The sequence below is a fragment of the Melospiza georgiana genome, chromosome 1 (genome assembly GCF_028018845.1).
Source record: "Melospiza georgiana isolate bMelGeo1 chromosome 1, bMelGeo1.pri, whole genome shotgun sequence".
In the NCBI taxonomy this organism is placed as follows: Eukaryota; Metazoa; Chordata; class Aves; order Passeriformes; family Passerellidae; genus Melospiza; species Melospiza georgiana.
This window is the reverse complement of record NC_080430.1, coordinates 11255816-11271563: the sequence shown is the minus strand read 5'-3', so window position 1 is coordinate 11271563 and position 15748 is coordinate 11255816. Positions and strand designations below refer to the sequence as shown.

Below are 15748 nucleotides of genomic sequence, written 5' to 3'. Positions count from 1 at the left end.
GAATATTTCTAGCAATTGAAGTCCAACATATTACTTCCAGAAGCTATTTTATAAAGAATTGTATTTTAGAATTATATTATCTTTGTATTTTACAGCCTCAGATAACAGTATGTCATCAATATTCTGGGTTCAAGCAATTTTCATGATTCTATGATTATTTTTAAATACTTTACCTTTATTTCATATTAACCAATTAAAAGCTTTTGTACTACAATTTTCATTGTAATTGTGTGAATTCCCAACTCAAAGCCAGTTATTTTCTGCCCACATAATGTACTAACAAAGCATTTTTAGGGAAGGCTTCTCAATTCTGTTTCTACAGATTTGATTTAATGACCTATCTTGTAACTTGGGTCATGCACATCAATTTCTTAGAACTTAGTAATTTTAATTTAAGTTGTCAGTTGTTACTGTCACTTTAGTTGTTCTGCAGAAATTTGAATTCATGTCCTATCCAAGCTGCTGATTAAGATTAGCACAAGCCAGGTCACAATGGACCAGTTTATGCAAGCCTCTTAATTTAAATTGACACCAAATTAAGTTTTAATTAGGACGAAGGCCCACTTTTTTCATGATACCAAGTTTCCTAACACATTATTAGAGTGCAGCTAAGCCACCAGGGAGATGATTACAGAAAGAACCAAGAGGTCTTCGAATAATCTTCTGGACTTTATGAACAAAAAGTCAAAAAGTTAAAACATACATGAAGGCCACAATTGCCGAGTCTCTTTCATCAGGCACCATCTTATTTGGGGGAAAATCTCACTCTTGCAGTCAAGCTGCTGCACAATACAGCTGGCATGTTCTTACTACCAAACTTATCTCCTACCAGCCCAAACTCCTTTAAATTTACCAACATCTGCACTTCTCACTGGTTCTTTACACAAAGAAGCTCATTAAAAAAATTCAGGCCTTTACTAATCTCTCTACTGCTGCAATACATTTGAAGCAAAGTTTACAAGTTTAAAATTTTCTATTCAATCTCCATAATTTCCACACACATGGGGAGACTTCCTAGCACACAACAGCATAAAGAATTCAAGTAATAGAAAATCTCCAGGAAAATGAATATACTGTGCTTTAGTATTCTGCTGCCAACAAACAAATCTGATCTCTTTCCCCATCATACATTTTATTCCAATTACAGTTGGAATACATTGGGAAACTGTCTTAAAATAACCCTCCACTTTTGGGTGTTTTTTTTTTCAAAACTTTAAAGAGCTTTCCAGCTTCTTTGATCTCATATTGGTTTTGCTTTATCATTTATCACTTTCAAACATGGTTAAGTTTCTTTGACCACATGAGGTTCTCTAATCCTTAGATTTATCATTTTTAAATGAAAACATTCAAAACTATTGCCAGGAAAACAGAATGCCAACCCCAGGTTAGCTCAATCCTTCCTGCTCCTCCAAAGACTCTCAATAGATAACAAAATCCTTTCCAGCTTAACTTACTCTTTCAGCTTAACTGTTCAGATATTACTGCGTACACCAAGCAAAAGTTTATAAAATAAAAATCCATTTAAATTCTTCTGTAGCTCTCTGGAAATAGGGCAAGAGATACAAATGCAAAGGGAAAGCTGCTGATCTCTTTTCAGTGACAACTTTAAAGGTGCTTAGTGGCCTTAGCCCTCATTCACCCTCAGCTCAGCCCTGCAAGGCCCTGCAGGTTGGGATGCACTATCTGCAAGCACATGGGACTATGAAAACAATCTTTTACATAAGGAGCTTTGAATTTAATGGCTAAATATAAAAACACTTCTTACTGAACCTAGTGTTTATGACCAAGAATTTTGGTCCCAGTTCCAGAGCAAACAGCATATGGATGTCTGCATAACGTTCCCTATGCTTTACAAAAACAAAGCATGACTCCTCTAAGGGAAACACTCAATTCAATTCTCAAAGACATCTCCTTCTCAAAATAGGATTGCAAGGCTTGAAGTTTTAAGTCTAGAAAGGCCAAAACAGTATTATCATTCTCACAAACCTGACAATTCTGGGGAGGGTTTTCAGAACTTCATTCACCAGAGTAAAGACAAAAAGGTTTTTGGGTTTGTTTTTTTCTTTTTTACTTTAAAGTGGAACATAATGAGTTGATATTTTTAAAAATCACACGCATCTAAATTCAAAAGCATGCTCAACCCTACAGACCTAAAACACGAGCAAGTGCTGCACTCACAGATCTTGTGCAGTACAAATTACATTCTGTCTCCTCTGGTACTCCAACTGGGGCATCTCTTAATATGACAGATGCATCTCAGCAACTTTTTTTTGTTTTGTGTTTATTTGGGTTTTTTAAATTAAAACAAAATAGAAGAAGAAAGGCCACTTCCTACACATAAACTAAACCAGGATTTCAGCCCAACTAAAGGGGAATGGTGAGAAGGAAGAAAAGGACACAATGCCTGTGGGAGGAAGTTAACAGAATCAGCCAATAAACAAATAACCTTTCAAAAGTATTGCTTCCATAACCCCATCCAGATCACAAAAATTAAAAGCCTTTTCCCTCTGATTTCATGTGGCTAGATTTAATTTTTGTTTATATTAATCTTCAGTTTGTTCTCACCCAGATAAAACTCTGGTTAACATCCCCTTGGCTAAATTAATAAAAAGTGTCAACAAAAGATCATCAGCTCCCATGTTAATTGAATGCTAGAAGACATTAGATTTTTAATAACTCAAAAAGATGACAGGTATTGTAGGACATTAAAGAAAAAAAAAGAAAGAAACAAGCAAAGAGGAAGCAGTCTGATGACACTTCAAACTGTGGGTCCCACAGGGAGTTTGGTGTGCTACAACTATTCTCCAAAAAAGCTTCAGCCTCCGCCAAACCCCAGCAAAACTCATTTATCTTGTCACAGGGAGCAGCCGAGCGTGTACTTCCAGCTGACAGCACGGCACTTCCTCAGCACACACCAGTGCCTGGCCTGCACCATCCTGCTCCCCGCGTGGGGCTCAATCACCAGAAATGCTGCGCTGCTCGCACTCCTCATTAGGCCCAACAGCTGTCTCCCAGTCACACTGAGACACAAAACTGCTTTGCATAACAATCTGCTGAAATTTCACACATAGGGGAAGGGGGGAAAGAAAAAACGTGGAAAATGTTGGACCATGAAATGCTGATGCAGAACTCTCGCTGGCAATGCACCAAAAAAGAAGTTAACGCTGCTCTTTCCATTTTGATTTGCAACTTAAACTGGGATTTACCATCAAACTGGGACGCAACACATTTTCACAGACTTAAACAGGCATCTACATGTATAAATCCATGTGTGGGATGAAAATGGACTAAACCAGAGCTTTCAGAATGAATTTATTCAAGGTAACTTGAATACACACAATTACAGTTGTATGGAACCAGCAAAATTTGAAGGCTCAAATATGCCTCTAATTTTTATTAGTAAAACTGAGGAACAAAACCTAAAGGAAGCTCAATTTGGTAACACATTTTCTGCACAAGTTTCCTTTGTTTTAAGGGAACAAAGCATATCCTCACATCAAGCAGTCCGCAGCCTGAGGGGAAGCCAGGAACTGTGTTTAAAACCTCCAGATGTGGACAACCCCACTGCCCATCTCAACAGGAGATGGCACTGGCCACAGGAGGCCCAGGTAAGGAACCCACCCACATTTGAGTGCATTCAGGTTTCAGATATGCTAAAAATACTCAATTCCAGCAAGGGCTACCCACATCATTCCCAAAGGCTGTCTGTGGATTTATCTCCAAATATCAGCAGAGCTTTTTTCTGCAACTTAAGAAATGGCAGGAGCAAACCATGAAGGAATTACAGAAGCACAGAACCATTTAGGTTGGAAAAGACCTCAGAGATCATCGAGTCCACCCTGTGATCGAACGCCCCTGTGTCAACCAGACCATGGCACTGAGTGCCACATCCAGTCTTTCCTTAAACACCTCCAGGGACCATGACTTCACCACCTCCCTGGGCAGCCCGTTCCAATGTCTAATCACCCTTTCTGTGAAGAAATTCCTCCTAATGTCCAACCTAAACCTCCCCTAGCAGCTTGAGACCATTTCCTCTTGTCCTACCACTGGCTGCCTAGGAGAAGAGACCGACCTGGCTACAACCTCCTTTCAGGGAGCTGTAGAGAGTGGCACTTTGATAACTCCATGCCAGTAGCAGGTTGGGGGAATGTTACAAGAGAAAACTGGGAATTCAAGTTGAGCAAGGGAACAAGAAGTGGTGCTTGGATGGGCTGAAGGCATGTAAAACATGCTGGCCCTAGTCTGTCCTGAAATAGACCTATGAAGAAGCCCTCAGCAAGGGAAGTGAGGCACATTCAAAGCTGGATCCCTGAGCTATCAGTATTAAGGCTGCTAACAAGTCTAAGAAAACCACTGAATTCTCATCATGGTCTGTTACAACTATGTAGTAAAAGTAAACCAAAAGGTTTTGTAAAAATGTCCAGAAGCAACAGAAGCATTTCAAAAAAGCTAACCCTAGAGCTTTGAGCCCAGGCCATAATCTTCATTTAAAGAATATTCAACATGAAAATGTAGGATCAGAACAGTGTGTGAAATGCAAGTTTGGAGCCTTTTTTCAATGAAATGCAAAAGGAAAATGTCCCTCAGCACACAAAACAAGGCAGGAATATTAATAGCAATATCAGAACCATCTAGGTAATCAGTGAGGCTTGGGAAGAAAACTGAATGTTTCATCACAAAAATTTTGCATTTCTTAGATAAGCTAGATTGAGATATCCACACATGGGGAATGCCTAAGGCATTCTTTGATGAGAAACAACAGAAAAATGGTAGACAAAGCATCACTAAAGTTATTAATAACTGAAGCAAGAACAGGACTATCTTGAAAAGAACAGATGTGTTAGACTCATCAAACACCACTGATAGCATCCAACTGGTTACACTTTGTTTGGCACAAAAGGTTTTAACTGAAAGCCCAATTTAGTCAAAGGTGCAAAGTCTGCATTTTTAGGACTACATCTACACATGCTTTAACTTCACCAAGAAAGTGTGGTTGAACAAGAATACCTAGCAGTGCCCTTGTAATATTGGGCATATCTAGAATAAGACTGCTTCCAACAGGGATGTCCAATGCCATCACTGCCTGGAGAAGAGGCACTTCTCCCCCTGCCATGACTTGCTCTTTCAAGAACAATATATACAAAACAGACACAAATAAGATATGAGAATTAAATCTTGCAGGCCCAAGAATCTGAGAAAGCCAAATGACCTTGGCAAACCCAAGTGCCCACAAAAACTAAAGCAATTACTGTTCTCCTGAAACAGAATGCCATTTTGACATTAACTCTCAATTCACTAAATGTCAGAATTCAGCCCAGCATCCTAATCAGCAGCTGCTTAGTAATTTTTGTATTTTTTAATGCAGATTCTTCAGCAAGCATAGGAGTTGGAAAACATAAAGTTGAAACAAGACATATTTGCAATTCTCTAATTTCCAAGTTCTCAGGATGAAGCACAACTCACCATTCAGCTGCCACATTCAGAGACATACAGGCAGCAAATGAACAGGAACTTTCCCTTCTGGTCTCTTAGAGCCATACAAGCAGAGTGAGAGGAGATGGAATATGCTGCAGCCCAAAAGAGCTATAAGCTCTTTGTAAGAAATCACATAAGATCCACAATCAGCAATTTTTTTCCTGAGTTTGCCCAGAAAGTAACACTCATACAGATTCCACAGCTAACACACATTCATGCTTGATGCACTGGCCCAATTTAGCCAATTTAGTAAGTTTGAAAAGTAGTAAACAAACTTTTTCTTTTTTTTTTTTTTGGGCTAGGACAAAAGTACCCACTCCAATTTATGGCGGTTCTTAAAGCCTAAAATGCATTCAATTGCCATGGCAAAGTGGTGCATAACTACTGAACAATCAAAAAGCATTACCAAAGGATATTCACTCAAGAGTAGCAACCCAAAGCTGCTTCTGAAGATACCACTTTATTCCTTGAAGGATGGTATTTGCAAGTACAGACTTGGAAGCTCTGCATATTTTTTTCAAGCGTTTCAAGAGCAATGTCCCCAACCACTGTGTACCTCTGACAGTCATTAAAGAAAACAAAACCCTTTATTATTTACCAAGTAATTTTCAGCTGCAAATAAGCATCAGTATGCTTCAAATGTATAGCAAAAGCTGTAGTTTAAACACAGTATGTGAATCCACTAGCTCATAAACATTCTGTTGCCCATAGGGGATTAATTTATTTCCTGTGTTACTAAACTGTCAGAACAAATGTATAAAATCTGTAAAGTACTGGCTAGACCTGTATAGACTACGATTTTTTTTAAGCTACAAATAGTAAACATTTCCAGCATTAACATTTTAGAAGGCTCCACACATCAAGACACACCCCAGCACATGCAGGGTGCTTAAAGGGACAGAAAAACTCATCAAGCAGATATTCAAGAGCATGTCAACACCAGAGTTACTCAACTAGACCACTGTGCTGGGAAAAGCAAGGCCTTCACAGCTGGGACAAGATGGGCTGTGCAGGTGTCAGCAAAGTGAAGTGGAATGAAAACTGCCATGGAGATGCCAGAACCATTTTACTCCACAGAACAAAACCTTAGTTCAGTTTAAAGAGCTCTAATCAATAACCTCTTAAATGAATAATTTCTCAATAGGAGAACAGCTGTTATTATCAATCACGTATTTGAAAGCAATATCTGCTGGAAAAAAGATATTGGAATATGAGCCACCAGTATGATTTTTGGAGGCTTCAACTCGGGAGATCAATTTAGTTAAAGGCCACAAGTTAGTGCCTGGAAAATAACATAAATGTAATCTTTTCCCAGGGCTCTGTTAAACTCTTCATGTGGGGATGTGACCAGGGATTCACAGCACTAGCAAGACTAATTCCTAATGGTGCACATACAGAACCAGACAATAACAAATATTTATATTTAAGCAAATATCAGTCTTATTTCCACACCATTTCATATTTTTTTCATCAGAGAATAAGTGAGATGAGCTGGGGGCACGGCAGATCTAAAGCAGTAAGTGACAAGGTACTTTTACTGCTGTGTGAGTAGGGCACAGGCAAATAAGTCATTTATTGAACTGAAACAGTCATATTCATACACAAACACACACACACACACACACATATATATATATATGAAAAATGTAAACAAGTAATGTTTACAGAACTGGAAACTTCCCTGGTAAGATACAACTTTGAAAGACCCCAGCTGAATGCAGACTCGAAGGGCAAAAGTATTATCAATGTACTATACTTAGTCTATAAATGTCAAAATATACTTGAAAACACACTTTGAGGCAAATTAGGTGACTTGTAAACAAGAACAGAAAATACAAGAAGAAAATACAGGAAATTTCCATAATTAACATAAGAAACAAAGATCTTGAAGTTAAAAAACCGTAAGATGAATCTGAAGCTAGGGCGACTAGGGAGGCACAAATTCTGTAAGTTGCTTGTTTACCAGGGAAGTTAAACAAGCAACTTACAGAATTTGCCAAGAGGTAAGTTGAAATCTTTCCTATTGGAGCAACCTAACATACAGTTGGCAATTATAAAACTACCTCTTAATTCAAAACAGTTATCAATGCAAGCTCAAGACAGACAGGTTGATCTCAATGATTCCTTCAGCCCTTACTGGAAGATAATTTATTTTCTTAAATTGCCTTAGCAGTAAATGATAAGAAACATTCTGCTTATAATAAAGCTATGTTCAGACACTACAATGAAAGGTGATTTCTCAGTCCACTTAAGATATAAATAATCTCTCACAGATGATGACATATCATCACTTTGACATACAGGACAACACACTGCAACTCTTCATTTTTTGACATCAATTACCTCTATAAAAGCTTTCTACACTCTGCTTGTAACAGGATTCTTTATTCTCTCAGCACATCAGCGTCAGTTTTAGCTTTACACGACAACGAGCCGCAGCCCCGGTGTCCTCATTAAGGCCAATTAAAGGCGCTGCCTCGGGCCGGTGCTGCCACCTGCTGGTGAGCGGCGGCAGCGCGGATCCGCGCCGGGAGGAAGGGATGGCTGGGACGAGATTTTGGGCGTATGACACAACAAACACGGAATGCTGGCCTCGGGATTGAGATGTTTGGCATCTCATTATATTGGCATAGCGCATTAGGAGTTGATCTGGTGAAAAAATAGCTGCTCTGTGAGCGCCAGACTCCTCAGATACTATTCAGCCAGAGGGTGTTAAAACTTATGGTTGAGGACTTTAAATCATCAGTGTTAACAACTGTAACATCCAATTTACAGAAGTGATGCCAAGGGCCTATCAAAATACTAAATACTTGGCAAGTTATTCAAACAGACATTCAGAAAAGGAAAAAAAAAAGTTTCTTCTATGCTGCTTAATGTCAAGAGATTGTTGCAGTGTTGATTAGAGGGTAATTTAAAAATATTTTGCCAGCAGGTGGTACAATAAAAGAACAAAAATAAAATTCCTTAAAGTATGTCTCAACTGTAAAAATACCAAATCCCCCCCATCTCTGCTCAGTCTGCATTCACCAGTGAAACACCTTCTGTAACAGAATTACCCCTTCCACAAATGAAAGCCTCAACAGGCCTGGCCACTGAAAAGTAAAATCACTTTTGAGACTGTCAAAATTAGGGTGTATTTGGTGAAAAAGCCTATGTCAATACTAAAAACTCATACATTCAAAGTACAAAACAGAGACAGCTGATACAGAATACAAACACAAATATAAAGATGATTAAAAGCTAGAGTAAGAGTGACTGAAGAGGTTGCACAAGATCTAATCCATTCCCAAAAAATGAACTTTGTGCTAGTTTATAGGTCTCAGCAATAGAAGCCAAAACACCAGCTAACAGTTTTTATAGTATGCACCAACACCCAAGGTCAACATCATTTGGTCTCAGCAAATATATGGGAAAACACAAGTGTCAGTCTTGGTCATTTCTCTGAAAAAAACATCCTGAGACAAAGCAGTTAATCAGCTTGGGGGAAAATGCAAGCACTGATGGATACAAAACCATACAACTTTATACAACATTCTAGGAAAAGTGATAGAAGAATACAAAAGTGATGAGATGAAACAATTCTAGGATGTAGGCCACAAAATCAAGGTTACTGCTTGATCAGGAGAAGATGGCCAATTATACAGGATAACTGTGAAGCACCAAGTAATTCATCAAGCTCAGGAGTCCAGGGCAGATGGGGTTAAAGAGGTTTTTGGTTATATGGAGGCTATGAGAAAATTAAATGGAGGGTACTGCAACTCAATCATAATGTAAATTACACAATTAACAAAAAAATGTGAATAAATACTTGGGGTTTGTATTTTGAGCTAGGACTAACAATCATATTTTATTCTGAAGAAAGGAGGTGAATTTTTTTCTGAAACAGTCAAGCTCACACATTCACAAGTCAAGAAAAGATTTGCTTCCTTGGGTAAAGTATTTCCAAGTTACACCTGCATTTTCCATGTATCAGAGCTCCAAAACCAGAAAGTTAAGTGAACACCAGAACACAGATTCTCAGTACTACGTTTATCCATATTAAATAGTAGTCAGTGTAACAACATTAAGTCCAAACCAGTAACTAAAAATGTTACATCAGAATCACTGTTTTGACAGAACATGGCAATCAGTGCCTGTACTTTTATTTCTTATTTTATGCAAAAATTAGAAGCTTTTAAGAGTAAAAATTAATCCTTTTGTATGCACTGGTATCAAAGGAGTAACCTTTACTTCACAGTCAGTATCAAGACAAGCAGAGGCAATCTGCCAGATCCACTGCATTACAGCAATAACCCGAAACTGCAAGCATAACCAACGCCAAAAAGAACCTCATACCCTAAAATCACCTTTAATTGTAACAATTTTTATCAAGACTTACCATATGAGCAATAGCACACCAAGAGCCCTGGCTGCTGTTTTGGAAATTATGTATTGCTGTGCTACATTTGAAGGACAACTGGGGGTTTTTGTGAAAATCAGTCTCACAAAACAGGAATGAACTCAGCACCTCAAAATGCACACAGGAACAGTTCTGGGCAGATTTGCAACTTTTCAAACTTTAGGAAAACCTGTGAAGGAGCTGTCACTTACTCAGTGTGGCCCTGAAAGACATTCACAGAATGGATAGAAGGATCTCTGAAGTCCCACAGGCGGAAGGTGGTGTCGCGGGACGATGTGACCACGAGGCGCTGCGTGGGATGCGTGCAGCAATGCGTGAGCTCCTGGTCGTGCCCTACAGCCACACATCACAACGTGTCAGGTCATGAAAATAGCACTTTTCACTTCCACATACACTTGGAATGACATGCTGATGATTTTTTCCTCTTTTTCCCAAACAGAAAGGAGTAATGGTCATTCTGAACTTTAATCCTGTTACTGCTCTAAAAGTTTGGAAATGTATTTGAAGGCAAAACCCACACTACTTATTTCACATCCAGTAGTGTAGGTTATTGCTGCTTAGCACACCATGAACACAATAAAAGCCTTTTGCAAGAGCTAAAATTTGGGTACATTCAATTTGAACAACTGTTTTTTCACAGGTTAAATCATAAGCTTAAAAGAAAACAAATTCATGCTCAGAGGATTTACAATTTCAATTACAAATTTGCAATTTCAAAAACTATTACAACACTGAGCAGATGGTACATATCCTGCTCCAGAGAAACAACTTTCTTTTCTCCGTGTTTTAGTATCTAGGAATAATCCCTCATATAAAAACAAACCACCAATTTTTTTTTTTTTTTTTGCAAGTGAACAAATACCTGTAAGAGAATGGACAAGTTCAGAAGTCTCTACATCATACAGATTTGCTGTCCTGTCCCATGATGCTGTCACAGCTTGCTTCCCCCCAACAAGCCAGTCAGCTGCTATGACCACTCCTTGGTGGCTTTTCAGTGAGGTCAGTGGGGCTCTGACAGTGGGGCAATCACTGGAACCATCTCCATCTCCATCAGGTTCATCTTTATCTGAGATTTCAACTTCATCTTCTCCAGACACTTGCTGTAAAATGCAAGGGAAAAAAAGGTGTAGAATAAAAGGGAAGGAATGTCTCTAAGTTACATTTTGCAGTGTAAATGCTTCCCAATCCCCTTAATGTGAATGTGGGAAAATTAATTCTGCTGCACACTGCCTATTCCACTACTCACTATCACAAACTTAGTTGAAGGAATATAACCAGTAAGTTAAATGCAGTTTTCATAACTCCTTTTAACTTGCTGATGTGCAGCTGAGGGAACTGGAGTTGCTCAGCCTGGAGAAAAGAAGGCTCAGGTGAGACCTCATTGCTCTCTACAACTCCCTGAAAGGACAGTGCAGCCAGGGAGTGTCAGTCTCTCCTCCCAAGGAACAAGTGATAAGACAAGAGGAAGTGTCCTCAAGTTGCACCAGGGCATGTTTAGACTGGATATTAGGAGAAATTTCTTCACCAAAAAGGTGATCAATCCAGGGAAATGGTGAAATCAACATCCCTGCACGTATTTAAATAATGTGTAGATATCACCCTTAAGGACATGGTGTACTGGAGGGTTTGTGACAGTGCTGGATTAACAGATGGACTTGATGATCTTAAGAGATTTTTTCCAATCTAAATAATTCTATGTTTCTACTTAATTTTAAAATCTCCTCCAAATTCTTTAGCTCTGAGTATCAGTTCCCTTTACTATCTGGTAAGTGTATTACCCTAGAGTTTCATTGCAGCACAATTCCAAGGGACTTTTCTCCTTTCAATTTTTAGAGGTAGGAAGCGTCTAACAAGACACTAATTATGTTAATCTTTGGGAAGACAATAATTTACAGACATATTTTTATTCATCAAAAATCAAATCATTACAGCAATATTTGTCTGTTGGTCAATACACAGTCATCATGCAGTGCTGATGTAAACAGGACACAAAATAAATTCTTTTGCTCATCACTAAACATCATTCTCTGAACTCCTTTTACACTTACACAAGACAAAAACATCTTTCTTTTATGTTACCTGGGGGTGGAAAAGATAACATTTGTATTTTCTTTGAGAATGGAAATGCCAAATCAAATAAATTGAATCGAACATTTTCCATTCAGAAATCTGTCCCTTTTTACACAGTCAACTCTTGCCCCTACTTAGCCTACTGAGAAGCTCATGCTATAAACTATGTTTTCTTCACAATTTAGTAAGGGTGCTTTTAAGTAAAATAAGCATTTAACAGGTTTATACTTTAAATTAAATACTGACTAAAAGCCCTGGGGACAACAAAATCAGACAGTGAGATGTGTGCTGGCAAGGACTGATTAGAAATCAATGAAGACTCAAATAAATGCCAAAATTAGAAGTCTTTACCATCAGCTTTCAATCCACAGCAACTACAGCTAATACAGGCTTCTCATTAAGTTATGCTACAAAAATTTAACCAGTTTAAAAAGAACTTCATTATTACAAAAAAGAAGTTATTTGACTGTTCATTTGCAGTTCATTTACACATTTACTACCTTGAACAAAACGTTGATTTGTCTACTTGAAGCTGTAAATTCTATTCTGCACCAAATGCTTTTGAAATCATGAGGGAGTCTATTTTCAAAGAAAAGCTGAAATGCAGCTGATAAACTAAAACCTCAAAATCCCACCTTTGGCACTCCTGAAATCATGTAGTTTTTTAATTATGTGTAAATTTAACATTCAGTCTTATGATAAAACCTGTATCTGATGAAATTGCTGGCAATTAGTTCAGTGGCAGCAAGCTGATTGCTTACATTGGAGTCTGCAGTTGGCTGAGGTGTAGGCAACTGTACTATGTATCTCCAGATGTGAGCTGTCTGGTCTCCAGATGCTGTACACAGGAAGAGAAGCAAAAAAAAAAAAAAAAAGAAAGAGAATAAGTAAGAATATTTCCACGGGCAATAAAAACAGGCTTTAATATTACATTTAGCAATACTGTCTAAGTTGTACCTTTTTGTAACAGAAACCAGTATAACTTTATGGTAAGCAAGTCTCAACATCTAAAACATAAGTCATTATGCAAGATATAGGCAGCTACCAAATTAATCACTCCTACAGTGAAACATGCACTTGAGTATTACACAGCAGAATGTGAGTCTCACCCCTGCTCAGTATGTAGCATTTGAAGAAGGCATTTAATACATCACCAGATATTCATTTACTGTTGCTCAAAATCCTGGGGTTCTTTATTCAGTGATTTCTTCCATTAAATGCTTTTTCATCATGGTTTTAATGAGAAATCCAAAATAGCAAGTGTGAAGCTATTCCTCTTCTGCTTTAAAGAACCCAGCTTAACTAGTGGCAGCTTACAGCTCAGAAAGCACCATGTGATTTTAACTCCATCTGTTTTAAAATAGACTTATTCATTATTAACTAAGGACAAACTCAAGATTGCCCTTGCTATGGTCAGAACAAACATGTTCTAATCCTTCAGGATTAGAACTGCTCTCCAGCCACTCCTCTCCAAATTTATACTTGTGCTCAACATTACTCTGTTTTAGCTGCAGCATCTGGCATTGAAACTTGTTAAATTTCATCCCATTAATGGGATAGCACCCAGTGCTCTCACTTATTTGGATCTCTCTGAAAGGCCTCCTGTCCCTCATGAGAATCAGCAGCACCTCCCAGTTTGGTATCATCAACAAACTTGGTAATGATGCATTCAACTCCTGCATCCAAGTCACTGATAAATCTATTGATAAATCTATAGAACAGGACTGGCCCTAGCATTGATTCCTGAGGAACAGCACTGGTCATCCTTTGCCAGGCAGACACAGCCCCATTTACTGCAACCCTCTGAGCTCTTTCTTCAGCCAGCTGGCCACACAGCACACCATGAACCAGCTCATCCCACAGCTGGGCAACTTGTCCAGAACAAGACAGAAGGACAGCACCAAAACCCTTACTAAAAACCAGAAAAACTTAATCCACCACATCTTCACCCACAAGGAAGGTGACTTTATCCTAGAAGGATGTCAAATTAATTAAACAGAACCTTCCTTTTGTGAACCCATGCTGACAGTGCCTGATGACTGCATTATTCTTTAAATGCCTCTCAGCAGTACCCAGTAAAATCTCCATAATTTTTTCAGGAACTGAGATTGGATTAACAGGTCTGTAGTTCCACTGGTCTTTCCTCACATCCTTTTTGCACTATTGGAGTAATACTTGTCAGAAGAGACCTCTCCAGACTCCCAAGAACTTTGGTAGGTAATCAGGAGATATCCTGCCATAACACCCACTAGTTCTTTGAGTACTCTGGGATGAATTCCAGAACATTCACCTGATGTATGATTCTAAGTGTCTGGTTTGGAGCAGACAAGCACAAATGACAACATGACATGAAAAACACAGATGGCAAGATCTAGCTCTGATTTGTTATGCCTTCAAATGTAAAAATAATTCAATCAACAAGGATGCTGACAAGCAATAGGGAGACAGGTTAAAACTAGAACAAACTAGCAAATTACATTTATTTTCCATCAATATTAACATACTTAACATATGAAAAAACTTTACATACCTGTAAGAGCCACTTGCTCAGTGGGATGAAACTTTATGGAGTTTACTGCATGAAACAAAGCAAAGTTTTAAGTTAGTATACTAAAAGAATTGTTTCACAATATTTTATCATCAAAAGCATTGAAAAATCAAGTAGTCTTAAGTTTTCAGCAATTTTTGGTAGTCATCTTTAAGGTGATATGAAAGTATAGTATCAAGGGAAGCAGCTACAATTGAAACAATTGAAAGCAGCTACATACAACACATTTTTCTAGCAAGCTATTTCCTGAATCTAGTAAATGTGGTTCATGTTAGAGAGGACAGACAAACCACATTCAAATCAAATGTAAACTGACAGGGGATAACACCCTGGATTTCCATAAAGACAATTTAAGTATTCATAATTATTTCTAACTCAATGAAAACTTCCTGTATGTTACCATCAACATCCTGCTTATTACTCAGCATTGCAAGAACAAATTCCTGAAAACCTGATGCAAGTAACACAAATCAGATTTCAATCCTGCAACCATATGTAATCAAAACAGGATGTCCTGCAAGAATTCTATCAACTAACAAAGCTCTTTATTTCATTTCAGAGGATTCATTCAAGACAGAACTTAGAACTCATTTCCATCCATTTTACAAGTAAAATATATGCATATGTTGTTGGGAGAGCATGGTGTAATGAGTCTAAAAAATACTCCTTAAACTGAACCAACTTTATGGTGCACCAGCTGCTGGCACCTAACACCTTTGCACCACTTCAAATCAACTGTCAAACAAAAAAGGTTTTATTACATAAAAAATATATTCTTTTTATTATAATTTATAGGTGTATATAGTTATATAAAATGTACATACAATACAATTTATCTTTCATTGTTGTTCAAACACAGTTGTTTAAACACAATTGTTTAAATGCAGGTTAGAACTTCTTATTTTCACAGTTATCCAAACATCAATTTTTAAAGAAAACTACCAGCATGAAAGTTCAAGTGAGTGAAGTTTTCAAACACGACTTTATAGAACTTAGAGGTCCGTGCAGCAAACAACCTGAGATATCTCAATGCATTAAAATGTTACCAGTTGTTCCTATGCATTTATCTTTGTGCTGCAGGAGCTAGAAGTCATGTAGCAGGAAGCAAAAGTACAACTCACAGCTGAAGCAGTTCTAGAGAATTTAATTCTATTTCTACCCTTGCCATGAAGTTCGTGTGATGTGCTGAGTTATTTAACCAAACAATCCTGGTCAATAACTGGGTTCCTCACTTTCCCAGGGTATGATCACTCATG

General features: G+C 38.0%; 1 protein-coding gene across 2 annotated transcripts in view; it reads right to left on the bottom strand.

Moving 5' to 3' along the window:
• Positions 1–15748, bottom strand: part of WDR37 (WD repeat domain 37) — a 44524-nt gene that overhangs the window by 7419 nt on the left and 21357 nt on the right. For both annotated transcript variants that reach the window (XM_058031954.1, XM_058031964.1), the window contains 4 exons: positions 14475–14519; positions 12706–12782; positions 10737–10974; positions 10066–10207 (listed from right to left, as the gene is read on the bottom strand). In XM_058031954.1, coding sequence (XP_057887937.1) covers positions 10066–10207; positions 10737–10974; positions 12706–12782; positions 14475–14519 — 502 coding nt within the window. The remainder of the gene's footprint in view (positions 1–10065; positions 10208–10736; positions 10975–12705; positions 12783–14474; positions 14520–15748) is intronic.